We start from the raw sequence: 27,898 nt of genomic DNA on the forward strand, positions 1-27,898 counted from the left end.
GGCAGGGGGAAATGGGGCAGGAAGGAAGGGGGCTTTTTGGAAGAAAGGGAACTGTAGGAAAAGGAGTCATATAACAACTTTTCCTATATTAAGGGTGGGTGGGTGTCAGTTGGCCCTGAGAAAGTCTCACAAAGCAGAAGTCAAGTGTTGCATCAGTAGCAGAAATTCGGAAGTAGTTGTTGTGAAGAAGCACCAGCACATTGCTTCCCCTATTTTATTGGGAGCGGAGATCCTTCTAACCTGGTCTTACTTTGGGGGGGGGGGGATTTTAGTTTAGTTTTCAGCCTTTAAAATTGCCCTGCCCATGCAAGTATAGTGTTAGGAGTTTGTGAGTGCCAGATTCCCTTAAATTCCTGGTCCAGGAGGTACTAGAATTTAATTAAGACTTGGAATGTCAAAAGCCAACTAAACTAGGCTAATCTCCTGTGAGAGATGAGGTAGACCGTGACTAAATCCTCTGTAATCCGCATGTGTTAAAACCTGCTTTGAGAACAGCTCTATAAAGCCCATGGAGGGGCCACCACCAAAAGGGGGCGTCCCTTTGGGGACAGCACTTCTGGGAAGACACGGGTGTGGGGCAGCCCCCTTGTGGTAAAATGATTGTTTTACTGGGGATGGGGCTTTAACTTGGATATTTTAAATACATGGTGGGTGTTGCTTTATTTGGGGGTTAGGGGTTGTTCCATATTGTTCTTAAATTGTGAAACTTATATGTTAATTATAATCTGTATAAGTTAATTTGTGGAGGAAGACTATTCTGGATATCTCGTGACAATAACCACTGAAGACCCGTTTTTGGACTTTTTGTGTGGAAAGGAAAACCAATGAATTTGAAGCAACTGGGATTGAAAATTGAGAAAACGTTTAGCAGATTGAATTGGGCATTGCGGCTGGACATTATTTTAGAGTGAATGTTTGGAATACTTTGGCGGGTGGAGAAATGGAAGTGCTTTCTACTGCTTTGTCTCTCTTTCCCCATTTTCTTTTTTCTGATTTATAAAATGCTATTCAGGCCTAGACTGAATGCAGCTCTTTGGGTTTCTCTGGCCCTTTTCCTAGGTGCCTCCTTCCCTCCCCAGGTGCTTTGGCCCGGCTGGACTGTGTCCTGGGGACTCTGATGCCGCCTCTCTTTTGTCTGGGGAGCGAGCGGGTGTCTGCAGAAACTCGCCTAGGGCCAGCCAGGGTCTTTGCCCACCCCCTTTTGCGCCTGGCCTGTGGGGGTCCCGGGGAAGGCGCCCAGCCAGACGCGCAGCGCCCAAACAAGACCAGGCTTATTCCTCGGACTGTTTCCTTGGCCGCGGCCTGGGAGATTTCCTTGCGGATCCCTCGCCCAGCAGCCGGGCCTTCCGAGCTGGGAGCCCCGAGAGCCTCCCTTCCGCGCCGAGAGGGACGGAGCTCTTCCCCTCCGGCCGGCCGGCCGGCCGGCCTCCCGTCGGGGCTCCCGCCTGAGCGAGCGCAGCGCCGCCTGAACCCCTGACTCCGCCGCCGGAGCAGAGCCTGAAGCCGCGTCCGGCCCAGAGCAGGGCGCGCGCCGCCCAGCCCAGTTCCCGGCCCGGCGCCGCCCTTCCTCTTCCGCGCCGCCCCGGCGAAGACTCCCTGGGCGGCTCCGGGCGCGGAGCGAGCATGAAGCCCGACGGGAAGGTGGTGCTCCTGGGCGACGTGAACGTGGGCAAGACGTCGCTGCTGCAGCGCTACACCGAGCGCCGCTTCCGCGACACCGTCAGCACCGTCGGCGGCGCCTTCTGCCTTCGCCAGTGGGGGCCGCACAGCATCTCCGTCTGGGACACGGCAGGTGAGCGGCGGCGGCGGCGGGACGCGACGCCCGGGCCGGGAGCGCCCTTGCCCGAAGAGGGGCCGCGGCCGCCGAGCGCCGGAGTCGGGGAAGAAGCGCTTCGACGGCGCCTGGCGTGGCCCCGCGGAGCGGCCAAGGCCGAGCCGGCGACAAGAGTCTCGTCACGTCTGAAAGACGGACGCCGCCGACCTCGCGGCCTCTTGTCCGTCGGGGGCACGAGGCTCTCCGCAGGTTTTCCTGCCCCGGATAACGTGGCCACGCCTGTGGCGCTTAGAAGGGCAGGAGCATTTGCGGAGCAGAGTCCGCTCTGGCTTCCGTGGTGATCGCAAATATACACGGGGCAGAAGAGGGGGGAATGTAGACGGAGAGACACAAGAGGCCCAAGTCCTTGGCAACGCCAGCTTGGGCATACAGGAGTGTGGATTCAGCCGACTTCCTCCGCCTCCAAAACTCATAACAATGCATGCTTTTTCACCTAATAGCAGCATTAGGAATATATTTGGATATATGCTTCCTCTGCGGGTGCACAAATACACCTCTGGCCTTATCTCCAGTGTGACATGTTGTTGCCATCTGTCTGGTGAGACAATAGAGGGCGCCTCGTGTTGAAGTAGCTTCGGGTTTTCAGGTTACACTCCACATGCGCAGATGCTCGAAATGATGTCACGCACATGCGCGGAAGCAGCAAATCGCAATGCGCTGACGTGGGTTGTGTTCACTTCAGGATGCGAATGGGGCTCCGGAACAGATCCCATTCGCATCCAGAGGTACCACTGTATTAGTAGCCCCAAAGTGACCTCCCTGGGGAAGAAGCCTGGACAGGGTGTCTGGAGGTCCTGGGCTGCCCAGACAACAAGAACCCCTCCTTCGCCTCCCTGAGGTAATCCAACAGAAAGCAGAGCAATACATTTGGCACCAGCTTGGTTGCCAGAAGGAGGCATACAAGGTGCCATCCGCGGGCATAGCCAAGGGAGGGCAGCTGCCCTCCTAGAACAAGTAAACCAATAGAAATACTTAACTGACCAATCACGTTTGTTCTCCCCCCCCAAAAAAAAATCCTGGCTAAGCCCATGGCACCATCCAACTGCCTTAGGGACTCCACTCCAGATTTGTGTAGGATTTACTAATCCAAAGATATCCCGCAAGGCAGCAGAGGTTTAGGGTCAGAGTCTTCCTTTCTAGATGGATTATCTTCCAAGGCAGATGAGCCCCACCTGCCCCTCACTTCCCTCTACAGCAGTGGTTCCCAGTTAGGGACCCCAGGAGGTCCGCAAAACACACCCAGTGGTCTGCGGCCCCATCTCTTGCCTCCCCCAACTAATTTTTTGTCATTTTTGCATTGTAATATCACAATTTTTATGGTCTGTTTTAACGCTGTGAGATTTTTCAATATATTGGCCAAAATTGATTTTGAAATCACATCGCGCTAATGATTTTGACCCGGCAGTACACAGCAATATATCGCTCCTTGTGTGAGGGAAAGCAAGGCACCGCTGATATCGAACGATGATCTCAGCCGATAACGCTGCTGATCTGAGCTGCCTTCCCTGAAGATGAGGGAGATGAGAGCCTTCCCTCACTGTGAGGGAAAACAGGGCAGCTGGTCTAGAATCATAGAATCATAGAATCATAGAGTTGGAAGAGACCACAAGGGCCATCGAGTCCAACCCCCTGCCAAGCAGGAAACACCATCAGAGCACTCCTGACATATGGTTGTCAAGCCTCTGCTTAAAGCAATTCGAGGCACCATGGCCTTCCCCTGGCACTGAGGCGGAGCAGCTTTCCTCAGCCAGCAGGAAAGCAGCCACAGTAAATGTTCATCTGATGGTGGCTTGATGTATCTCCATCCCACCCCCATTCAAAACATGTGGCCATCTGATCTCCGCAGAGGCACCTTCTCTCATCCCATGCCTGATCTCCAATTTCAGACATCGTGATATATCGGAATATAACAACAACAACAACAACATTTATACCCCACCCATCTGGTCGAGTTTTCCCAGCCACTCTGGGCAGCTCCTAACAGGACACTAAAAACAGAATACAGTGGTACCTCAGGTTAAGAACTTAATTCGTTCTGGAGGTCCGTTCTTAACCTGAAACTGTACTTAACCTGAAGCACCACTTAAGCTAATGGGGCCTCCTGCTGCTGCCGCGGCGCCGGAGCACAATTTCTGTTCTCATCCTGAAGCAAAGTTCTTAACCCGAGGTACTATTTCTGGGTTAGCGGAGTCTGTAACCTGAAGCATCTGTAACCCGAGGTACTACTGTAAAACGTCATTAAAAACTTCCCTAAACACATTGCGATCTTTTTCTGCTGATATATCACAGTGTTGAAAATAAGCCCTAGTCTGTTTTTTTAAATACTTAAAATTCTTTGCTTATTGGAGGCTACCCCACATTTTGCTCAAAAAATTGCAGAGGTAACTACCATTCAGTTATCAAGATTTTCAAAAGTAGAGCATCCATGGCTTGAAAAAATGGGGGTCCTCAGTAATCAGCTAATTGGGAACAACTGATATACAGCACATGCAGAAACCATCTTCTTGACCATTTGACGTGGTATTGGTCTCATCTGCAGGGGAATCTTCGCATGCAGGGGAAGCCCCTAGCCCACTAAGAGTTTGAGACCCAGCAGCTGTCCTCCCCTGGTTTAGCCGGCCAGTCATGGAACTTTGAAGTGTCAGGCATAGCTCTAATGGCTTTAGCCCAAACGTAGCAGAGTTTTCCTGCACAGCGAAGAAGCTAGTTGAGGTGGTAATGACTAGTCAGCTAGACTCAGAATAACTATTTACAGGATTTATTAAAAGGAAAAATAAAACCAGCAGAGTTTCTGCATACAAAACAAAGCAAATAAATCCTTTCTTTCTCTCTCTCTCTTAACCATACACAGCACTTCTAACTCCTAACACACCTAACACCAAACTGTGCTAGCATTCCCAGATAACAGAGTTGAGTGCTGGTCGTTAACCAATCAGAGTAAGTAGTTTCTAGGTCAAGCAGACCTTGGCTTTCTGCCAAGAGTAAATTGACACTGCCTTGAGTTAATTGTGTGAAGCCAGAATCTGCAAGTTCCCATGAGAATCAATTAACAGAAACTGAACAATTTCTTGGGTTGTGGCCACTGTGCCATGCTGACAAGCTTCTAGGAGCCACGGGGGAGAGCTGAGTGCAGGGTGGGGCCAGAGGGACCAACTGCCCCTGAAAGAGCATGACACCTCACAAGAGGCACTACCCCTCCCCTAACAACCCCCCACCCCATTTCATCCATTGAATGATTTCATTAATGTTAGAATCTTTTAAGTTTTAGGAGTTGAGCTGACTGAGACAGGCCTGTGCCTCAGTGGGAAGAGCCTATTTTGGCAGGGCTGGGAGAGGACCCTGCAAGAAACCCTGGAGAGCTTTTGCCAGTCTGTAGATGATACTGAGCCGAGACAGGAAGGTGGTCTTAGACGTAGGTGCTTCAAATTCTTAGCGTCCTTTATGTAAGTCTACTTCTGTGGCACATGGCTTTTATTTTCTCACATTGTTTTGGGTGGCATCTAGAATGAGTTGGAAGTATCTTGACTGTAAGTTTCACATCTTTTAAAGCCATTTATGTGTGTCCTAAGAAACAGAACGCTACAACTTCACAAAATAATTTAACAGTTGCTCTTTTGAACTTCTCATTTTGAGAGGTTGCTCTTTTAAATCAGAACCAGTGAAGGCGGTGAAGGTTCTGTGTGAGTGCCTAGAGGCAGTTGGAGGATGGATGGCGGCTAACAGATTGAGGTTGAATCCTGACAAGAAGTACTGTTTCGGGGGGACAGGGGGTGGGCAGGTCTGGGGGATTCCCTGGTCCTGAATGGGGTAACTGTGCCCCTGAAGGACCAGGTGCGCAGCCTGGGAGTCATTTTGGACTCACAGCTGTCCATGGAGGTGCAGGTTAGCTCTGTGTCCAGAGCAGCTGTTTATCAGCTCCATCTGGTATGCAGGCTGAGACCCTACCTGCCCGCGGACTGTCTCGCCAGAGTGGTGCATGCTCTGGTTATCTCTCGCTTGGGCTACTGCAATGCGCTCTACGTGGGGCTACCTTTGAAGGTGACCTGGAAACTGCAATTAATCCAGAATGCGGCAGCTAGACTGGTGACGGCCGCTGAGACCACATAACACCAGTCCTGAAAGATCTTCATTGGCTCCCAGTACATTTCTGAGCACAATTCAAAGTGTTGGTGCTGACCTTTAAACCCTAAACGGCCTCAGCTCAGTATACCTGAAGGGTAATCTCCACCCTCATCATTCAGCCCGGACACTGAGGTCCAGCTCTGAGGGCCTTCTGGCAACCTGTGAGAAGTGAGCTTACAGGGAACCAGGCAGAGGGCCTTCTCAGTGGTGGTGCCCACCCTGTGGAACGCCCTCCCAGCAGATTTCAAGGCAATAAGCAACTATCTTACTTTTAATAGACACCTGAAGACATCTGTTTAGGGAAGTTTTTAATGTTTAATGCTGTACTGTGCTTTTAATATTTGATTGGAAGCCGCCCAGAGTGGCCGGGGAAACCCAGCCAAATGGGTGAGGTATAAATAAATTATTATTATTATTAATCACACCCTTAAGCCACATACATTTCAAATACATTTCAAACTGAACAGTGTTTACTTCTCACTTTGAACTGAAACGACATGCTTCGTGTGCATCACCATAGTCACAGTGAACTTCTATAGAAGATCTTTTGTAGTTAGTCTTATGGAAATGCAAGATCCATCACTTGTGATCTTAAGAATGTGAGGATTTAACTTGAACTCGCTCTTTAGTGATGTGTAAAAACATGCATAAGATATGCATAAAGTTCAAATTGCTGTGCAAGAAAGAAAAGTAGCTCACAGGGTCGGGGGTCTCCTTTGCCATAAAACTAGTAACTTAGAGGTGTATTTATTCTGTTTGTTATTTCTATAGCACTTTTCCTTTCACACCCAGTTAAGATACTGTAATTGAGTTTTACTGTCAGATGTCCCATTCTTAAATGGCAGTATATATATATATATATAGAGAGAGAGAGAGAGAGAGAGTTAGGGGATCAAGATCATTTAGAGTGGATACGGAATGCTTCAGCACACCAAAAGTGGGCCAGAGTGTGTGGAAATTAGGTGAACCCTGGAGCCTCTCGCCTTCCTCCTCTTCCTCCTTGTGCAAACACTGTTGCTTGTGTGCACACACACACACACCCCACCCATGGAAGATAAAGGTAGTATATAAATGTAATAAATGAAATAAAAAACTTCTGCTTCTGCAGTGGGGCTTTCTCCCCCTCCTCCGCAAGCCCTCTGAAATTGGCTTCGGGGTGGAACTGGGAGTGCCCACCCCAGGCGTGGCAGAAGAAGAGGGGATTGTTCCATCTGGCAAGTCAAAATGATGTTCGTGTGATGCTGAATTCTATCTTTTAAAAATCAGTGAGGCTGTTTATTTATGGAGGTGACTAGACTCTCCACTGTGGCCGCTGCCCTCTAGGTTTAAGGTGCCATGTGGCACCCAGTTTATATATCTGAGTTTCTAACAATGCGCAGTAACTACTGCCCAGGTCATTTGGTTTGGTGTTTTGGCTGTCTTTTTCTTTTAACCCTGTTAACAAAGTTAGCAAGGTGTATAGGTGAAATGCTTTATTAGCACTGTTGTGCAAACTAAATAACAACAACAAACAAATCTATTTGCTTACCTTCTATTTTTGAGTGCAAGTGAACATGAGGTGTACCCATGATTCATCGTTGGATATTCTGTTTTACAATGCAAAAAACATCCCAGCCTGCTGCCCCATGGAGACTTAGCGGTTGTAATAGTCACTAAGTTTCAGAGGAGACTTTTGCTTATTTTGTTTTTTACTGCAGAAAGTAAGTTGAGGACTGAATGTTCTGTACTGAACCAAGCACTGCATGCTGTGCCTAAGGCAGAGCAAAAAGCCTGCTTTATGGTTGACAACAAAGATTAAATGGACAAGTGGTGGAACCCTTGTGTGAAAAATCTTTTAAAAATCTTTCTCTTTCTTGCCAGTGTGGTGTAGTGGTTAAGAGCGGTAGTCTCGTAATCTGGGGAACCGGGTTCGTGTCTCCGCTCCTCCACCTGCAGCTGCTGGGTGACCTTGGGCCAGTCACACTTCTGTGAAGTCTCTTAGCCCCACTCACCCCACAGAGTGTTTGTTGTGGGGGAGGAAGGGAAAGGAGAATGTGAGCCGCTTTGAGACTCCTTAAAGGGAGTGAAAGGCGGGATATCAAATCCAAACAACTCTTCTTCTTCTTCTTCTTGCCGCTAAAGAATTAAAAACGTAAAAGAAAGTGGCCATTTTCAGCCGTGGTAAAGGATTTTCTATGAGATAAGTCATGCTGTGGCTGTGATGTTAGGGTGGAAATATTGAGGTAGACTGTGTTGTTAATAATATCCCAAACATCAAATGCATCCAGCATGGCAAAGGTGCCTTTGGATTTCCTAGTGGCTGTTGGTATTGTTCAACAGTTGATGGCTGAACAATTTAAAATGATCATATCATTTATGAATGTTTGCACCTCAGAAAAGAATTATTATTTTTAAAAACCTCATCTTTATTTCAATTTTACTTCACAAACACCCACACCCCCAGATGAAAATGAAAATTATAAATGAACATACAAAAAGAATAAAAAATAAAAAATAGATACAAATATGAATAACTAAAAAGAATAAAAGATAAAAATATTGTACAGTACTAAGATCCAGTATAAATTAGAAAAAATAATATAATTATACCATATTTCATTTCATCTTTTCTTCTGGTTGAGTTCCATTCCTCCTCAAAGCAGTTTCATTTACATCCTTTTATAAACCTGTTTCCTTTTTTTAATAGTTCCAATTCTCTCCTTATCTCTTTCATTCCAATATAAATTTTTACATTGTCATTTGTTTTTTGCAGAAATTAATCAAAACAAGCCCAAGTGTTAATTTGGGGGCACTGGTTTTTAAGATAATCTCTGTATTTATCCCAGTCCTTTTGAAATTTTTGTTTTGATTTACCCCTAATTGCCTCTGTTATTCTGGCCATTTCTATATAATTGGGAAAAAATTCTTGCCAATCTTTTTTTGTTGGGGTTTCCTCCTTTTTCCAATATTTGGCAATTAGGGATATTGCTGCTTCCGTGGCATATATATTTTTTTTAAAAAAATAAGTCTGTGTCTAAAATTCCCAGCAAGAAAGCTTTTGTTTTCTTGTTGAAATTTTGCTTAATTTTTTTTTTAAATTCTTCATTGGAAAGCTTTAATTCTATCGATTCACAAGCTGAGAATTTCTGAATTTCATTCCACATTTTTCCCCATGGTGATAGCAGTATGGGTGTTCCTAAATCTATGGCCCATTTGATCATTACATCTTTTATCTGTTCCTCCTTGACCTCCCATTCCAATAAAATTTGATATATTTTAGAAATTAGTTTTGTCTTACTTAGTAATGTTTTATCTAATAATGAAATCTCATTGGCAAACCCTTTTTTCTTGTTGGCTTTGAACAATTCGTTGACCTGATGGTACTAGATCCATCCCGTTACATGATGTTTTATCTCCTCATATTCTTTTAATTTAAATTTATTATCCCTTTCTTCTAAAAGTTCTTTATGTTTAACCCAATTCACTTCCATATTTTTCTTTTTGGCTGTTAGTGCTTCTACAGGCGAGATCCACCAGGGTGTTTTCAGCTCTATTAGATCTTTATACTTCTCCCAAACTCTATATGACTTTCTTACAATATGATTAAGAAAGCCCCTGTGGACCTTAACCTTTTCGTAACCCAAATAAGCATGCCATCCGAAACGGTTGTGAAAGCCTTCAAGATCTAATAAATCTCCATTTTGTAAACTCATCCATTCCTTTAGCCAATTTAGGCAAACCGCATCATAATATAATTTTAAATCGGAGAGTGCCAGTCCCCCTCTATTTTTATTATCTATGAATAATTTGTGTTTAATTCTTGGTGTTTTACTTTGCCAAATGAATCTTGAAAGGTCTTTTTGCCATACTTTAAAACATCCCACCCCTCCAATAATTGGTATCATTTGGTACAGAAAAATAAACTTAGGCATCACATTCATCTTAACCACTGAAATTCTGCTGGATAATGATAATCTTAACCTATTCCAGATTTCTAAATCCCTTTTGATCTCTTTCCAGAGTTTTGTATAATTATCTTTGAATAAATTACTGTTTCTATTCATCAACCAAATTCCCAAATATTTAGTTTTATTCACTATAGTCAATCCTGATATTTCCTGTAGTTTTTCTTTTTCTTGAGCGCACATATTTTATGCTAACGTATTAGTCTTTTTCCTATTCAGCTTGCATCCTGCTACTTTTCCAAATTTCATGATTTTATCTATTATCTTAGGGACGCTTTCTTCCGGGTTTTCTGTAGTTAGGATCAGGTCATCCGCAAAAGCTTTTATCTTATAGGAATTCTTTCCCAAATTTATGCCCTTTATATCTTGATCTTTTCTTACCACTATTGCCAGAATCAGTAAAGTTATGAATAGCAGGGGTGAGAGGGGGCAGCCTTGTCTGGTCCCTTTACTTACATTAAATTCTTCTGTTAATTCATTGTTTATTATCAATTTAGCTATTTGGTTTTCGTAGATTGTGTTAATACCTCTGCCAAATTCCCCCCCAAGTTCTATACTTTTTTCACTCTTTTCATAAACTTCCAGGATACCTTATCAAAAGCCTTTTTCACGTCCACTAGCATTAGGATGGCTTTTTTGTCCAATCTTCCAGATATTCAAGAATGTCTATTACGTTCCGTATATTATTATACATATGTCTGCCTGGTAAGAAACCCATGTGATCTTTGTGAATAATTTCATTCAGTACTTTCTTTAATCTATTGGCAAGAATACGGATACAGTGGTACCCCGCAAGACGAACGCCTCGCGAGACGAAAAACTCGCAAAACGAAAGGTTTTTTCGTTTTCGAGTTGCCTCGCAAGACGAATTTCCCTATGGGCTTGATTCGCAAAACGAAGCTTGCCCCGGGGACAGCGGGTCTTCTCTTTTGAAGCAAGGGGCTGTGGGGAGATAGCGATCTCCCTGCAGCCCCTTGCTGCAAAAGACGTCCGGGGGAAGCGGGGAAGAAGCGCTTCGCTTCCCGCTTCCCCCGGACCTCTTCTGAAGCAAGGGGCTGCAGGGAGATCGCTATCTCCCCCCAGCCCCTTGCTGCAAAAGACGTCCGGGGGAAGCGGGGAAGCGAAGCGCTTCTTCCCCGCTTCCCCCGGACCTCTTCTGAAGCAAGGGGCTGGGGGGAGATCGCTATCTCCCCCCAGCCCCTTGCTGCAAAAGACGTCCGGGGGAAGCGGGGAAGCGAAGCGCTTCTTCCCCGCTTCCCCCGGACGTCTTTTGCAGCAAGGGGCTGCAGGGAGATCGCTATCTCCCCACAGCCCCTTGCTTCAAAAGAGAAGACCCGCTGTCCCCGGGGCAAGCTTCGTTTTGCGAATCAAGCAAAACTTGATCTTTTCTTTTCTTACGTCCGGGGGAAGCGGGGAAGCGAAGCGCTTCTTCCCCGCTTCCCCCGGACCTCTTCTGAAGCAAGGGGCTGCAGGGAGATCGCTATCTCCCCCCAGCCCCTTGCTGCAAAAGACGTCCGGGGGAAGCGGGGAAGCGAAGCGCTTCTTCCCCGCTTCCCCTGGACGTCTTTTGCAGCAAGGGGCTGGGGGGAGATCGCTTCTCCCGGTGCTCCGAAGCCGGGCGGGGGGCAGGGGACACCTCCCGCCGCCGCAGGGACACCTTTTGAAGGCAGGCGGGGGGGAGCAAAGACTTTTGCCCCCCGCCCGCCTTCAGAAGAGGTCCAGGACCTCTTCTGAAGGCTGGCGGGGGGCAAAAGTCTTTGTCCCCCCCTGCCTGCCTTCCCAGGGGCTTTTAAATCGCCCTGGACAGCGGAGAAGTCCTCCGCTGTCCGGGGCGATTTTAAAAGGCCGCCCACCAGCATTTTAAGATCGCCCCAGACAGCGGAGAAGTCCTCCGCTGTCCCGGGGTTTTTTAAAATGCTGGGGGTGGGAAGAAAAGCCCTTGTTCCCCCCCCCCCAGCCTTCAGAAGAGGTCCGGGGACAGACTGTCCCCGGACCTGGTCTGAAGGCGGTTTCCCTAGGAACGCATTAATTGATTTTCAATGCATTCCTATGGGAAACCGTGCATCGCAAGACGAAAAAACCGCAAGACGAAGAGACTTGCGGAACGAATTAATTTCGTCTTGCGAGGCACCACTGTAAATATTTTATAATCATTATTTAATAATGATATGGGTCTATAGTTTTTAACTGATGTTCGATCAGTACCTTGTTTTGGTATTAGCATGATGAATGCTTCTTCCCATATTTTGGGTATTTTTCCTTCTGTTAAAATTCTATTGAGTACTGTTTTCAATGGTTCTGCTAATACATCTTCTAATTTCTTGTAATATACAACTGAGAAGCCATCCTGGCCAGGGGATTTCCCTGTTTTTGCCTTAGATATTCATTGTTGTATCTCCATCATCGTTATTGTTGAATTTAATTGTTCAATTTTCTCACCATGTGTCATTGGTAGTCTATCCTGAGTTACAGTATATATTTTTTCCATTTCTTCCTGATCTTCTTCAGCAAGATACAATTCCTTAATAATTTATAATTTTTTATCTGATTTCTTTAGGTTCATCTATTATTTTCCCTTCTACTATTTTCTCTATCAATTTCTCCTTTCGTCTTTTCTTTCTTAATGCTGTAATGTTTTTAACACTTGATTGGAAGCCGCCCAGATTGTTGTTGTTTTTTTATAGAATTTTTTATTGGTTTTACAAAAAATTTTTATAGACAACACAAACAAATAAGGAAACAAACAAACATGTATAATTTCATATGCTTTTTTTCATAAACCTTACTTCGTCGACTCCCCCAAACCTTCCCTTTCTACATCCCAATTCCCAAAATAATTTCAGCAAATCCTAGCACTTAAATTTATCAGATTTATCCCTTATTCTTTTCTTTTACTTAATCTTTTACACCTGTAAACCCCCTCCCCCCCCTAAAAACCTCAACATTTTAGCTTTCATTCATTTTACAATGTTTCTTAATTTTAAATTTCTTCCAATCTTCATCCGCCGTCTCTTTCCCCTGGTCACGGATTCTGCCAGTCATTTCAGCCAGTCCCATGTAGTCTATCACCTTCATCTGCCATTCTTCCAGAGTGGGTAGATCTTGTGTCTTCCAATACTTTGCGATGAGTATTCTTGCTGCTGTTGTTGCATACATAAAAAATATTCTATCTTTCTTTGGCACCAATTGGCCGACAATGCCCAAGAGAAAGGCCTCTGGTTTCTTAGGGAAAGTACATTTAAGTACCTTTTTCATTTCATTATATATCATTTCCCAGAAAGCCTTAATCTTCGGGCACGTCCACCAAAGGTGATAAAAGGTACCTTCAGTTTCTTTGCATTTCCAACATTTATTATCAGGCAAATGGTATATTTTTGCTAGCTTGACTGGGGTCATGTACCACCTGTAAATCATTTTCATAATATTCTCTCTTAAGGCATTACATGTCGTAAATTTTATACCAGTGGTCCACAACTGTTCCCAGTCTGCAAACATAATGTTATAACCAATGTCCTGTGCCCACTTAATCATAGCTGACTTGACTGTTTCATCTTGTGTATTCCATTTCAGCAACAAGTTATACATTCTAGACAAATTCTTAGCATTGGGCTCTAACAATTCTGTTTCTAATTTTGATTTCTCCACCTGGAAGCCAATTTTCCTGTCTTGTTTATAAACCTCCATTATTTGGTAATAATGGAGCCAATCTCGTACCTTGGTCTTCATAGAATCATAGAATCATAGAGTTGGAAGAGACCACAAGGGCCATCGAGTCCAACCCCCTGCCAAGCAGGAAACACCATCAGAGCACTCCTGACATATGGTTGTCAAGCCTCTGCTTAAAGACCTCCAAAGAAGGAGACTCCACCACACTCCTTGGCAGCAAGTTCCACTGTCCAACAGCTCTTACTGTCAGGAAGTTCTTCCTAATGTTTAGGTGGAATCTTCTTTCTTGTAGTTTGGATCCATTGCTCCGTGTCCGCTTCTCTGGAGCAGCAGAAAACAACCTTTCTCCCTCCTCTATGTGACATCCTTTTATATATTTGAACATGGCTATCATATCACCCCTTAACCTCCTCTTCTCCAGGCTAAACATGCCCAGCTCCCTTAGCCGTTCCTCATAAGGCATAGTTTCCAGGCCTTTGACCATTTTGGTTGCCCTCTTCTGGACACGTTCCAGCTTGTCAGTGTCCTTCTTGAATTGTGGTACCCAGAACTGGACACAGTACTCCAGGTGAGGTCTGACCAGAGCAGAATACAGTGGCACTATTACTTCCCTTGATCTAGATGCTATGTTCCTATTGATGCAGCCCAGAATTGCATTGGCTTTTTTAGCTGCCGCGTCACACTGTTGGCTCATGTCAAGTTTGTGGTCAACCAAGACTCCTAGATCCTTTTCACATGTACTGCTCTCAAGCCAGGTGTCACCCATCTTGTGTCTCTCATTTTTTTGCCCAAGTGCAATACTTTACATTTCTCCCTGTTAAAATTCATCTTGTTTGCTTTTGCCCAGTTTTCTAATCTGTCAAGGTCGTTTTGAAGTGTGATCCTGTCCTCTGGGGTGTTAGCCACCCCTCCCAGTTTGGTGTCATCTGCAAATTTGATCAGGATGCCCTTGAGTCCATCATCCAAGTCGTTGATAAAGATGTTGAATAAGACCGGGCCCAAGACAGAACCCTGTGGCACCCCACTAGTCACTCTTCTCCAGGATGAAGTGGAACCATTGATGAGCACCCTTTGGGTTCAGTCAGTCAGCCAGTTACAAATCCACTGAGTGGTAGCATAGTCAAGACCGCATTTTACCAGCTTCTTTACAAGAATATCATGGGGCACCTTGTCAAATGCCTTGCTGAAATCAAGGTAGGCTACATCCACTGCGTTCCCTTCATCTACCAGGCTTGTAATTCTGTCAAAAAACGAGATCAGGTTAGTCTGACATGACTTATTTTTCAGAAATCCATGCTGACTGTTGGTGATCACAGCATTCCTTTCTAGGTGCTCACAGACTGTTTGCTTAATGATCTGCTCCAGAATCTTCCCTGGTATTGATGTCAGACTGACTGGGCGGTAATTATTTGGGTCCTTTCTTCCCCCCCTTTTGAAAATAGGGACAACATTTGCCCTCCTCCAGTCTGCCGGGACTTCGCCTGTTCTCCAGGAATTCTCAAAGATGACTGCCAGTGGTTCTGAAATCACATCTGCCAGTTCTTTTAATACTCTTGGATGCAGTTCATCTGGCCCTGGAGACTTGAATACATCTAAACTAGCCAAGTATTCTTGTACTATCTCCTTGGTTATTCTGAGCTGTGTTTCCTTTGCTGAATCATTTGCTCCAAATTCTTCAGGTCGGGCATTGTTTTCTTTATCGGAGAAGACTGAGGCAAAGAAGGCATTGAGGAGTTCAGCCCTTTCTGTGTCCCCTGTTTGCATTTCACCATCTTCTCCTCTGAGTGACCCCACTGTTTCTTTGTTCTTCCTTTTGCTACGGACATACCCATAAAAGCCTTTTTTGTTGCTTTTAACCTCTCTAGCAAGCCTGAGTTCATTCTGTGCTTTAGCTTTTCTGACTTGGTGTCTACACGTGCTGGCTATTTGTTTGAATTCCTCTTTGGTGGTTTCCCCCCTTTTCCATTTTTTGTACACATCCTTTTTTAATCTTAACTCAGTTAAAAGTTCTTTTAGATAGCCACCCTGGCTTCTTTAAACACCTTCCATGTTTCCGTCTCATTGGTATTGCCTGACGTTGTGCTTTTACTATCTCCCTCTTAACAAACTCCCAGCCATCATGAACTCCCTTTCCTTTTAGTATTACTGTCCATGGGATCTCACCCAGCACTTCCCTAAGTTTTATGAAGTCGGCTTTCTTAAAGTCAAGAAATTGAGTCCTGGTATGCCTGGCTTGCTCCTTTCCGCTGTATAGTAAACTTCAGAAGAGCATGATTACATAGTTTAGATGTATTCAAGTCTCCAGGGCCACATGAACTGCATCCAAGAGTATTAAAAGAACTGGCAGATGTGATCTCAGAACCACTGGCAGTCATCTTTGAGAATTCCTGGAGAACAGGCAAAGTCCCGGCAGACTGGAGGAGGGCAAATGTTGTCCCTATTTTCAAAAAGGGGAAAAGAGAGGACCCAAATAATTACCGCCCAGTCAGTCTGACATCAATAGCAGGGAAGATTCTGGAGCAGATCATTAAGCAAACAGTCTGTGAGCACCTAGAAAGGAATGCTGTGATCACCAATAGTCAGCATGGATTTCTGAAAAATAAGTCATGTCAGACTAACCTGATCTCGTTTTTTGACAGAATTACAAGCCTGGTAGATGAAGGGAACGCAGTGGATGTAGCCTACCTTGATTTCAGCAAGGCATTTGACAAGGTGCCCCATGATATTCTTGTAAAGAAGCTGGTAAAATGCGGTCTTGACTATGCTACCACTCAGTGGATTTGTAACTGGCTGACTGACCGAACCCAAAGGGTGCTCATCAATGGTTCCTCTTCATCCTGGAGAAGAGTGACTAGTGGGGTGCCACAGGGTTCTGTCTTGGGCCCGGTCTTATTCAACATCTTTATCAACGACTTGGATGATGGACTCAAGGGCATCCTGATCAAATTTGCAGATGACACCAAACTGGGAGGGGTGGCTAACACCCCAGAGGACAGGATCACACTTCAAAACGACCTTGACAGATTAGAGAACTGGGCAAAAATAAACAAGATGAATTTTAACAGGGAGAAATGTAAAGTATTGCACTTGGGCAAAAAAAATGAGAGGCACAAATACAAGATGGGTGACACCTGGCTTGAGAGCAGTACATGTGAAAAGGATCTAGGAGTCTTGGTTGACCACAAACTTGACATGAGCCAACAGTGTGACGCGGCAGCTAAAAAAGCCAATGCAATTCTGGGCTGCATCAATAGGAGTATAGCATCTAGATCAAGGGAAGTAATAGTGCCACTGTATTCTGCTCTGGTCAGACCACACCTGGAGTACTGTGTCCAGTTCTGGGCACCACAATTCAAGAAGGACACTGACAAACTGGAACGTGTCCAGAGGAGGGCAACCAAAATGGTCAAAGGCCTGGAAACGATGCCGTATGAGGAACGGCTAAGGGAGCTGGGCATGTTTAGCCTGGAGAAGAGGAGGTTAAGGGGTGATATGATAGCCATGTTCAAATATATAAAAGGATGTCACATAGAGGAGGGAGAAAGGTTGTTTTCTGCTGCTCCAGAGAAGCGGACACGGAGCAATGGATCCAAACTACAAGAAAGAAGATTCCACCTAAACATTAGGAAGAACTTCCTGACAGTAAGAGCTGTTCGACAGTGGAATTTGCTGCCAAGGAGTGTGGTGGAGTCTCCTACTTTGGAGGTCTTTAAGCAGAGGCTTGACAACCATATGTCAGGAGTGCTCTGATGGTGTTTCCTGCTTGGCAGGGGGTTGGACTCGATGGCCCTTGTGGTCTCTTCCAACTCTATGATTCTATGATTCTATGATCACTCGAGCCTAATGATCCTTCCACTTCTACCCCACTAACCATGTCATCAACATTGGTTAGGACCAGATCTAAAATGGCTGTTCCTCTTGTTGCTTCTCCCACTTTCTGGACAATGAAGTTGTCTGCAAGGCCAGTGAGGAATCTGTTTGACCTTATGCTCTTGGCTGAGTTTGACATCCAACAAATATCCGGGTAATTGAAGTCCCCCATTACTACTATCTCCCTTCCTTTTGCATGCTTGGCCATCTGTTCCAGGAAGGCATCATCTATGTCCTCCGTTTGGCTTGGGGATCTATAGTAAACTCCCACAATGAGATCTCTGTTATTCTTCTCTCCCTTAATTTTGACCCAAATGCTCTCACTTTGGCTTTGAGGTTCTAAATCTTGGATCTCTTCACAGGTATACACATCCCTGACATATAACGCCACTCCTCCTCCTTTCTTGTCTGGTCTGTTTCTCTGAAATAGATTGTATCCCCCCATTATTACATTCCAACCGTGGGACTTATCCCACCAGGTTTCAGTGATGCCTATTATGTCATATTTAGTTTGCTGTACCAAGAGCTCCAGCTCATCTTGTTTATTTCCCATGCTTTGTACAGACATTGAAGTCCATTAATCATTCCCCCGTGTCTCTTATTTAAGGATTTTTTCCTCCCACCACTAGGTCTGCGTGCTGTTTGCTCCATTTGGTCTATGACATTTGGATGATCATCTTCATCAATTGATAGACTCCTACCTTCAGGAGCACTGTCTCCCTCCCCCACATTAGTCAGTTTAAAGCCCTCCTGATGAGGTTTCTGAGATTTTTGGCAAAAACATTTCTCCCAACCGTTGTGAGGTGCAGCCCATCGCTTTCTCATGACTCTGTAGTTTCAATTTGTCACCCTCTTGTTCCAAAATTTCCCAATACTTTGGCCATTTGGCCTCCATATTGAGTTTTTTCACAGCTTTAGCCTCCAATGGCGATAGCCATCTAGGAGTTTTGTTTTCCATCAAACCTTTATATCTAATCCAGACATTATATAATGCTTTTCTAACAATATGGTTTTTAAAGGCCTTATGCACTTTGACTTTGTCATACCATAGATATGCATGCCATCCAAATACATTATTAAAACCTTCTATATCCAAGATATCTGTATTCTCAAGGAGCATCCATTCTTTCATCCAGCAGAACGCTGCTGATTCATAATATAATTTTAGGTCCGGCAGGGCAAATCCCCCTCTTTGCATCCGTTAAAATCTTAAATTTTATTCTGTGGAAGCCGCCCAGATTGGCTGGGGAAACTCAGCCAGATGGGCGGGGTGTAAATAAATTATTATTATTATTATTATTATTATTATTATTATTATTATTATTATTATTATTATTATTATTATTTAATAATAAGAAGAAGAAGGCAACCTGCCTTATATTTAATAATAATAATAATAACAACAATAAGGCAGCCTGCCTTATTTGCGAATTCAATTTTTTTTGGTCTTGCCCTCATTATCTTTTGCTCAATTTCCTCGTTCAAAATCATGGAGATTTGCTTTTGAAGTATTAGAGAAGGTTTTGAAAGAAATAAGAGATAACGAGAAGGAATTGGCTAAAAATCTGATGGAGGAAGGGCCAAGAAATAATATTAAGATACTTCAAACGCAAATCTCCATGATTTTGAACGAGGAAATTGAGCAAAAGATAATGAGGGCAAGACAAAAAAAAAAAAAAAAATTCCTTTGAATTATATTTTGTTGAATGAAGAAGCCTCGCATAACTGCCTTGCTTGCATCCCAGACGGTGTTGATATCTGTTCCCTTATTCAAATTAAATTCAAAATATTCTCTTAAAATTCCTTTTGCTTTTTCTAGTAATTTTTCAGCATTAAGAATGAATTCATTAATTCTCAATCTTCTTACTGTACAGTGGTGCCTCGCAAGACGAAATTAATTCGTTCCGCAAGTTTTTTCTTCTTGCGGGTTTTTCGTCTTGCGAAGCACGGTTTCCCATAGGAATGCATTGAAAATCAATTAATGCGTTCCTAGGGAAACCGCTTGCCAGGCTGGCGGTGCGGAGAAGGGCTTTTCTCCGCACCGCAAGCCTTCAGGACAGGTACGGGCACAGAGGGGAAGGGGCGCAGTGCTTTCCCTCTGTTCCCGGGGCTTGCGTGGGAGGAGGGTTTTTCCTCCCCACCGCCAACATTCAGAACAGCATTCTGAATGTTGGCGGTGGGAAGGAAAACCCTCCTCCCACCCCAAGTCTTCAGGAAAGCCATCCGATGCCGCGCGGCGGGAGGAGGCTTTCCCCCTCCGCCGCCCAGCATCGGAGCTTCGTCCCGATGCCGCGCGGCGGGAGGAGGCTTTCCCCCTCCGCCGCCCGGCATCGGAGCTTCGTCCCGATGCCGCGCGGCGGGAGGAGGCTTTCCCCCTCCGCCGCCCGGCATCGGAGCCTCGTCCCGATGCCGCGCGGCGGGAGGAGACGTTCCCCCTCCGCCGCCCAGCATCGGAGCCTCGTCCCGATGCCGCGCGGCGGGAGGAGACGTTCCCCCTCCGCCGCCCGGCATCGGAGCTTCGTCCCGATGCCGCGCGGCGGGAGGAGACGTTCCCCCTCCGCCGCCCAGCATCGGAGCCTCGTCCCGATGCCGCGCGGGAGGAGGTCCGAGGACAGTGGGGAAGACGCGCTGCGCTTCCCCGCTGTCCCGGAGATTTCCCTATGGGCTTTCGTCTTGCGAAGCAAGCCCATAGGGAAATTCGTTTTGCGAAGCGCCTCCAAAACGGAAAACCCTTTCGTCTAGCGGGTTTTCCGTCTTGCGAGGCGTTCGTCTTGCGGGGTACCACTGTATTCCTTCCTTCATTTCTAAAGGAATTGGATTATGATCAGATATTGTCTTTGAATAAATTTCAGCCTTCTTACATTTTAATAATATTTCTTTTGATACCCATATAGCATCTATTCTTCCCACTGATTTTTTTTTTGCTTCTGAATGATATGTGAATTTTCATTTGGATGTTTAGCCCTCCAAATGTCTCATAAGTCTAGGTTTTCTACTAGCTGCAGGAATTTTATTGGCAACCTGTCTCTCGTGTTGTCATATCCATCTCCAATGAAGTAACTCCATAAAGGTCTCCCATTAATATAATCTTTTGATCACTAAATTCCAACAATTTATCTTCCAACTTCTTATAAAATTCCACTTTTTTATCATTTGGTGCGTATATTCCCACTATAATTATTTTTTCCTTGGTTTGTGACTTTTATCGCCATCATCCTCCCTTCTTCTCTGAAAACCTGCTCTGAATTTAGTTCTTTTTTTACCACATCCAAGGAAATAAACCCATCCCCCATTTTTTTAATTAACTAACACCTTCTATGTTTTCTTGTAACATGTGTTTTCTGTAAGCAAATTATATCCCATCTATTTTTTTAAAGTAACTTGTCAGGGAACTGCTATCGGCTCAGGGGCGAGAGGGTAAAAGCCGGATGGATTACAGAGAGCCCCCAAAGATCATGGGAAGCAGCACCTCCTTAGCGGAGGAGAGTAACCACGCCTCCAGTGGAGAGGAGCTTCAGGGCTCGGGGGAGGCGAGGCGGTGCCAGGACACCTTGCCTGAGCAAAGCGGGGAGGAGAGAGGGCCTCCATTGCCCATGCCCTCCCTGCGCAGTAGGCTTCCGTGCCGAGAGGGGAGGTGCAGATTGGGCGCCAAGAAACTACTCTGCTGGGGAAGGTTTAGATTCAGCCAGTGAATGAGCGAGCCACGGAATAGTGGCGCTCTGCATGGTGAAGGTTTTTTGGCACCAATAATGAGGCTTTACAGCTGACCAGGGAGGCATTTGCCTGATTGCTCTTGAGTAACCCCCTGAAATCCTTACATAACTGTTCCACCTTGTTTCTTTTAGTCTTATTGTTTAAGCCGTTAACATTCCATGAAATGATTTTGAGGTCCATTGAATTATGAATTGTCAACACCTTTATTTTAGTATCTTATATTGATCAGCTTAAGTGTTTTTGGGCAGGCAAAATTATTAAGGGACTAGTGAAATTCTCCTATGAAGAAATGTTACAATAGTGGAGGGGTCTTGTTTGAGGGGCAGGAAGTGAATAAAATGTATAAAATTATCATGCTGTGGAGAAGCTTTTATATAAACAGTTTAGGGCTGAGCTTTGGCAGTGAAATATTTCCCAATGATCCTTTCAGTTGTGGGAAAATTCTGATGAGCAGCAGCATCTAGCAGTCCTTGGCATGGAGAAAGTGGTGGGTGGAGTTTGAGACCCCCATTTGCAGCCTGAGGGGTTTGACACACAGTCAGGGACATGTTTTACCCACTCCTACAGGGGAGGGAAGGAGGGAGCCCCTCTGAATTAGAGAAATTCCTGCAAGGTGCTCCTGTCTCCGTAGTGAATGGCAGGAATAGTTCCAAAGGTTGTGGGGCAATCTTCTGGAGAACAAGATTGCTACCAGATTAAAATCTGGTAGCAAACCTGCTCTCTCCTGGCCCAGGAGTTTGTTATGAGTTTGTAAGTGCAAGACACTCTAAAATCCAGATCAAGTTAGTCTTAGAATTGAATTAAAATTGAATTAAAATTGAGTTAAAACTGCGTGTCGGACTTCCACATATCAGAATCTTGTTGTTGTTTAGTCGTTTAGTCGTGTCCGACTCTTCGTGACCCCATGGACCAGAGCACGCCAGGCACTTCTGTCCTCCACTGCCTCCCGCAGTTTGATCAAACTCATGCTAGTAGCTTCAAGAACACCATCCAACCATCTCATTCTCTGTCGTCCCCTTCTCCTTGTGCCCTCCATCTTTCCCAACATCAGGGTCTTTTCCAGGGAGTCCTCTCTTCTCATGAGGTGGCCAAAGTATTGGAGCCTCAGCTTCACGATCTGTCCTTCCAGTGAGCACTCAGGGCTGATTTCCTTCAGAATGGAGAGGTTTGATCTTCTTGCAGTCCATGGGACTCTCAAGAATCTCCTCCAGCACCATAATTCAAAAGCATCAATTCTTCGGCGATCAGCCTTCTTTATGGTCCAGCTCTCACTTCCATACATCACTACTGGGAAAACCATGGCTTTTACTATACGGACCTTTGTTGGCAAGGTGATGTCTCTGCTTTTTAAGATGTTGTCTAGGTTTGCCATCGCCTTTCTCCCAAGGAGCAGGCGTCTTTTAATTTCGTGACTGCTGTTACCATCTGCACTGATCATGGAGCCCAAGAAAGTAAAATCTCTCACTGCCTCCATTTCTTCCCCATCTATTTGCCAGGAGGTGATGGGCCCAGTGGCCATGATCTTCGTTTTTTTGATGTTGAGCTTCAGACCATATTTTGCGCTCTCCTCTTTCACCCTCATTAAAAGGTTCTTTAATTCCTCTTCACTTTCTGCCATCAAGGTTGTGTCATCTGCATATCTGAGGTTGTTGATATTTCTTCCGGCAATCTTAATTCCGGCTTGGGATTCATCCAGCCCAGCCTTTCGCATGATGAATTCTGCATATAAGTTAAATAAGCAGGGAGACAATATACAGCCTTGCCGTACTCCTTTCCCAATTTGGAACCAATCAGTTGTTCCATGTCCAGTTCTAACTGTAGCTTCTTGTCCCACATAGAGATTTCGCAGGAGACAGATGAGGTGATCAGGCACTCCCATTTCTTTAAGAACTTGCCATAGTTTGCTGTGGTCAACACAGTCAAAGGCTTTTGCATAGTCAATGAAGCAGAAGTAGATGTCTTTCTGGAACTCTCTGGCTTTCTCCATAATCCAGCACATGTTTGCAATTTGGTCTCTGGTTCCTCTGCCTCTTCTAAATCCAGCTTGCACTTCTGGGAGTTCTCGGTCCACATACTGCTTGAGCCTTCCTTGTAGAATTTTAAGCATAACCTTGCTAGCATGTGAAATGAGTGAAATTGTGCGGTAGTTGGAGCATTGATCTTCTCCAATCCTCTGGCCACTGCTGAGTTTTCCAAACTTGCTGGCATATTGAGTGTAGCACCTTAACAGCATCATCTTTTAAAATTTTAAACAGTTCAGCTGGAATACCATCACTTCCACTGGCCTTGTTATTTGCAGTGCTTTCTAAGGCCCATTTGACTTCACTCTCCAGGATGTCTGGCTCAAGGTCAGCAACCACACTACCTGGGGTGTACGAGACATCCATATCTTTCTGGTATAATTCCTCTGTGTATTCTTGCCACCTCTTCTTGATGTCTTCTGCTTCAGTTAGATCTTTACCACTTTTGTCCTTTATTATGGTAATCTTTGTACGAAATGTTCCTTTCATATTTCCGATTTTCTTGAACAGATCTCTGGTTCTTCCCATTCTGTTGCTTTCCTCTATTTCTTTGCATTGCTCGTTTAAGAAGGCCTTCTTGTCTCTCCTTGCTGTTCTTTGGAAATCTGCATTCAATTTCCTGTATCTTTCACTATCTCCCTCGCATTTTGCTTGCCTTCTCTCCTCCGCTATTTGTAAGGCCTCGTTGGACAGCCACTTTGCTTTCTTGCATTTCTTTTTCATTGGGATGGTTTTAGTTGCTGCCTCCTGTATAATGTTGCGAGCCTCCATCCATAGTTCTTCAGGCACTCTGTCCAGCAAATCTAAATCCTTAAACCTGTTCCTCACTTCCACTGTGTATTCATAAGGGATTTGGTTTAGATTGTATCTTACCTGTCCAGTGGTTTTTCCTACTTTCTTCAGTTTAAGCTTGAATTTTGCTATAAGGAGCTGATGATCTGAGCCACAGTCAGCTCCAGGTCTTGTTTTTGCTGACTGTATAGAGCTTCTCCATCTTTGGCTGCAGAGAATATAATCAATCTGATTTCGATGTTGCCCATCTGGGGATGTCCATGTGTAGAGTCGTCTCTTGTGTTGTTGGAAAAGCGTGTTTGTGATGACCAGCTTGTTCTCTTGACAGAACTCTATTAGCCTTTGCCCTGCTTCGTTTTGATCTCCAAGGCCAAACTTGCCAGTTGTTCCTTTTATCTCTTGATTCCCTACTTTAGCATTCCAATCCCCTATAATGAGCAGAACATCCTTCTTTGGTGTCACTTCGATAAGGTTTTGTAAGTCTTCATAGAACTGGTCAATTTCAGTTTCTTCAGCACCAGTAGTTGGTGCATAAACTTGGATTACTGTGATGTTAAAAGGTCTGCCTTGGATTCGTATCGAGATCATTCTATCATTTTTGAGACTGCATCCCAGTACAGCTTTCGCCACTCTTTTGTTGACTATGAGGGCCACTCCATTTCTCTTACGGGTAGCTGTGTCAGACACCTCTTTAAACCAAGGGAATTGTTAATAGTGCTAGAAGTTAATTAAATCAAGCTCGTTAGCATAGTCCTGCATTAATACAAAGGATCAAGGGATCCTTCCTTCAACGGATAGTTAGTTTAAAAGACAATGCCAGTGTTTTAGGTTAGAGTTCAGGTAGGCGTTATGCAACGGAGATAGGAAGCAGCAAACTGGAGAGAGCCAGGAGCCAAGTTTGAGAGCCATGTTTGAGGTCTGCTTAAAGTTCAAAGGTGCTGGAGCTATGGGAGAAGGCAGAACCTCCTGGGGGATGAATGCTGGGAGCCCCTCCATTGTAGACTCAGGTGATAAGGTAAAGGTAAAGGGACCCCTGACCATTAGGTCCAGTCATGGCCAACTCTGGGGTTGCAGCGCTCATCTCACTTTCTTGGCCAAGGGAGCTGGCCGACAGCTTCCGGGTCATGTGGTCAGCATGTCTAAGCCGCTTCTGGCAAACCAGAGCAGCGCACGGAAACGCCGTTTACCTTCTCACCAGAGCAGTACCTATTTATCTACTTGCACTTTGACGTTCTTTTGAACTGCTAGGTTAGCAGGAGCAGGGACCGAACAACGGGAGTTCACCCCGTCCCAGGGATTCAAACCGCCGACTTTGCAATCAGGAAGCCCTAGGCTCTGTGGTTTAACCCACAGTGCCACCTGTGTCCCTTGACTCAGGTAGTATATCTGTGTAAATAGACCATAGATCATAAAGACACCAGTCTCCACTGTGCCTCATTTCCAAAAGTACCTGGAACCCCTGGAATCTCACCCTGCTGTGTGGATTGGGGTGGCATGTAACAATATGTTGTTCAAGAGTTGAAGGCCCAAAGATGTTTTGGAGGGGGGTCATCATGGCAAAGTGAGCTAAGAGACTGCTCAGTATTGTCAGATAACACCTTCCATTTCTGTCTTCTGTCTTTTTATGCCAAAGCTCTGGAGAGGCTATGGATGTCATGTTGGGGTGGCAAGTTCAACTCAGAGATATTGAGATATCAGAGATATTGTTCCCTAACTGGAAAGAAGGAGGTTAAAGGGGACAAGAAGCCCAGAAACTCTGTGACTGAGCAGCAGAGCAAGAAGAATTGGGGAAGACTCACTAGGAGAGAGAGGGTAGCCAAGGCAGACCTGTCTCTCATACCACATACTTCTGCTGCTGGAGAATCTTGTTTGTTATATACAGTGGTGCCCCGCAAGACGAATGCCTCGCAAGACGAAAAACCCGCTAGATGAAAGGGTTTTCCGTTTTGGAGGCGCTTCGCAAAACGAATTTCCCTATGGGCTTCCTTCGCAAGACGAAAGCCCATAGGGAAATCTCCGGGACAGCGGGGAAGCGCAGCGCGTCTTCCCCACTGTCCTCGGACCTCCTCCGAAGGCTAGCGGTGGGGCGGAAAGCCCTTCTCCCCGCGCCAGCCTTCGGAAGGCTCCTCCGAAGGCTGGCGGTGGGGAGAAAAGCCCTTCTCCCCGAGCCAGCCTTCAGAAGGTTCCTCCGAAGGCTGGCGGTGGGGAGAAAAGCCCTTCTTCCCGAGCCAACCTTCGGAAGGCTCCTCCGAAGGCTGGCGGTGGGGAGAAAAGCCCTTCTTCCCGCGCCAGCCTTCGGAAGGCTCCTCCGAAGGCTGGCAGTGGGGCGGAAAGCCCTTCTCCCCGCGCCAGCCTTCGGAAGGCTCCTCCGAAGGCTGGCGGTGGGGCGGAAAGCCCTTCTCCCCACGCCAGCCTTCGGATGTCTGTCCTGAAGACTTGCGGTGGGAGGAGGGTTTTCCTTCCCACCGCCAACATTCAGAATGCTGTTCTGAATGTTGGCGGTGGGGAGGAAAAACCCTCCTCCCACCGCAAGCCCCGGGAACAGAGGAGAAGCGCTGCGCCCCTTCCCCTCTGTTCCCGTACCTGTCCTGAAGGCTTGCGGTGGGGAGAAAAGCCCTTCTCCGCACCGCCAGCCTGGCAAGCGGTTTCCATAGGAACGCATTAATTGATTTTCAATGCATTCCTATGGGAAACCGTGCTTTGCAAGACGAAAAACTCGCAAGAAGAAAAAACTTGCGGAACGAATTAATTTCGTCTTGCGAGGCACCACTGTAATTGAATATAGACTGAATGAAGTTGTGCTTCATACATCCATGTTATTTTCTGTCTTCTAGGTCGAGAACAATTTCATGGACTTGGATCTATGTACTGCAGAGGAGCAGCAGCTGTTATCCTCACTTACGATGTAACCAACTTGCAGAGCATCTTGGAACTTGAGGATCGGTTCCTGGCCTTGACAGACACTGCCAGTGCAGACTGCATCTTTGCTATTGTTGGGAACAAAGTGGATCTCACAGATGCTTTTGCCTTTTTGCCAGAAACAGAAGGTGAACGTCAGTCCCCCGAGCAGCCCATCAACAGTCTCATTTCTACCAAGTTGAGAAAACAAGTCCATATGAGTGATGCCATAGCACTTTATAAGAAGATCCTAAAATACAAAATGTTGGATGAGAAGAATGCTCCAGCAGCAGAAAAAATGTGTTTTGAAACTAGTGCAAAAACAGGGTATAAAGTGGACCACGTATTTGAAACTGTATTTGAGATGGTAGTTCCAGTAATTTTGCAGCAGAAAACTGAAGGGTCACTGCAAACTGTAGATTTAAATAATATCAAGACAACTAAAAACATACAATCCAGCTGTTGCAAATAAACAACAAATGAAGGATATATAAAAAATATAAAGGTGAACTAGATCAACTACTTTTTTGGCATAATAGATCTATGAAACTGAACTTGATTAATAGAATGGCAAACACTTCATTGGGGAAGGTTTGAAACAATGGCATAAAATTTGACTTTAAAGCAATTATTTAAAACTTCTATATTCAGCTGAGTGTGATTTATCCACATTAAATATGTTATACTCATCTGTCTACTGTTTTTCACATTCATCTGTCCTGTCCATTTTAGTAGTGCCAATATTTTTGCCTACAAAAAATGCTAAATTGTACTGACTAGAAACAAGTTAGTACAAGTGCTAAGCAAGTACTAACTAGAAAAGACTGATGTGCATATATAGAGTTCAGGAACAGAAAAAAATAGTTTCTTAGAACCATAAATTGTAGAGTTGGGTGCTTTGGATATGTAGCCATCCTGATTCAAACTAGTTAACCCCACACACTTCATTCTCATAGCTGTAAGGATGGAGCCACAATTGGAAGGGAAAAGTCCCACACACTTCTGTCAGCATAATGTACAAGAGCGACGAGAATTTA

General features: G+C 45.3%; 1 protein-coding gene across 1 annotated transcript; it reads left to right on the forward strand.

Annotated features, from left to right (window-relative positions):
• The first annotated feature begins 1,546 nt into the window (after positions 1 to 1,546).
• RAB20 (RAB20, member RAS oncogene family) lies at positions 1,547 to 27,550 on the forward strand. Its single transcript, XM_082215830.1, has 2 exons — positions 1,547 to 1,792; positions 26,798 to 27,550. Exons 1-2 carry the CDS (start codon positions 1,624 to 1,626, stop codon positions 27,331 to 27,333), a joined length of 705 nt encoding a protein of 234 aa, XP_082071956.1. The 5' UTR covers positions 1,547 to 1,623; the 3' UTR covers positions 27,334 to 27,550.
• Positions 27,551 to 27,898: the final 348 nt, after the last annotated feature.

Source organism: Podarcis vaucheri (assembly GCF_965113315.1).
Source record: "Podarcis vaucheri genome assembly, chromosome: 3".
Taxonomy (NCBI): domain Eukaryota; kingdom Metazoa; phylum Chordata; class Lepidosauria; order Squamata; family Lacertidae; genus Podarcis; species Podarcis vaucheri.

What these genes read in the sequence shown, in the direction of transcription:
- RAB20 (XM_082215830.1), top strand. Translation starts at nt 1,624, where the DNA reads ATGAAGCCCGACGGGAAGGTGGTGCTCCTGGGCGACGTGAACGTGGGC. An exon ending in CTCCGTCTGGGACACGGCAG is followed by an intron (nt 1,793 to 26,797) that starts GTGAGCGGCGGC and finishes TCTGTCTTCTAG; the next exon opens with GTCGAGAACAATTTCATGGA.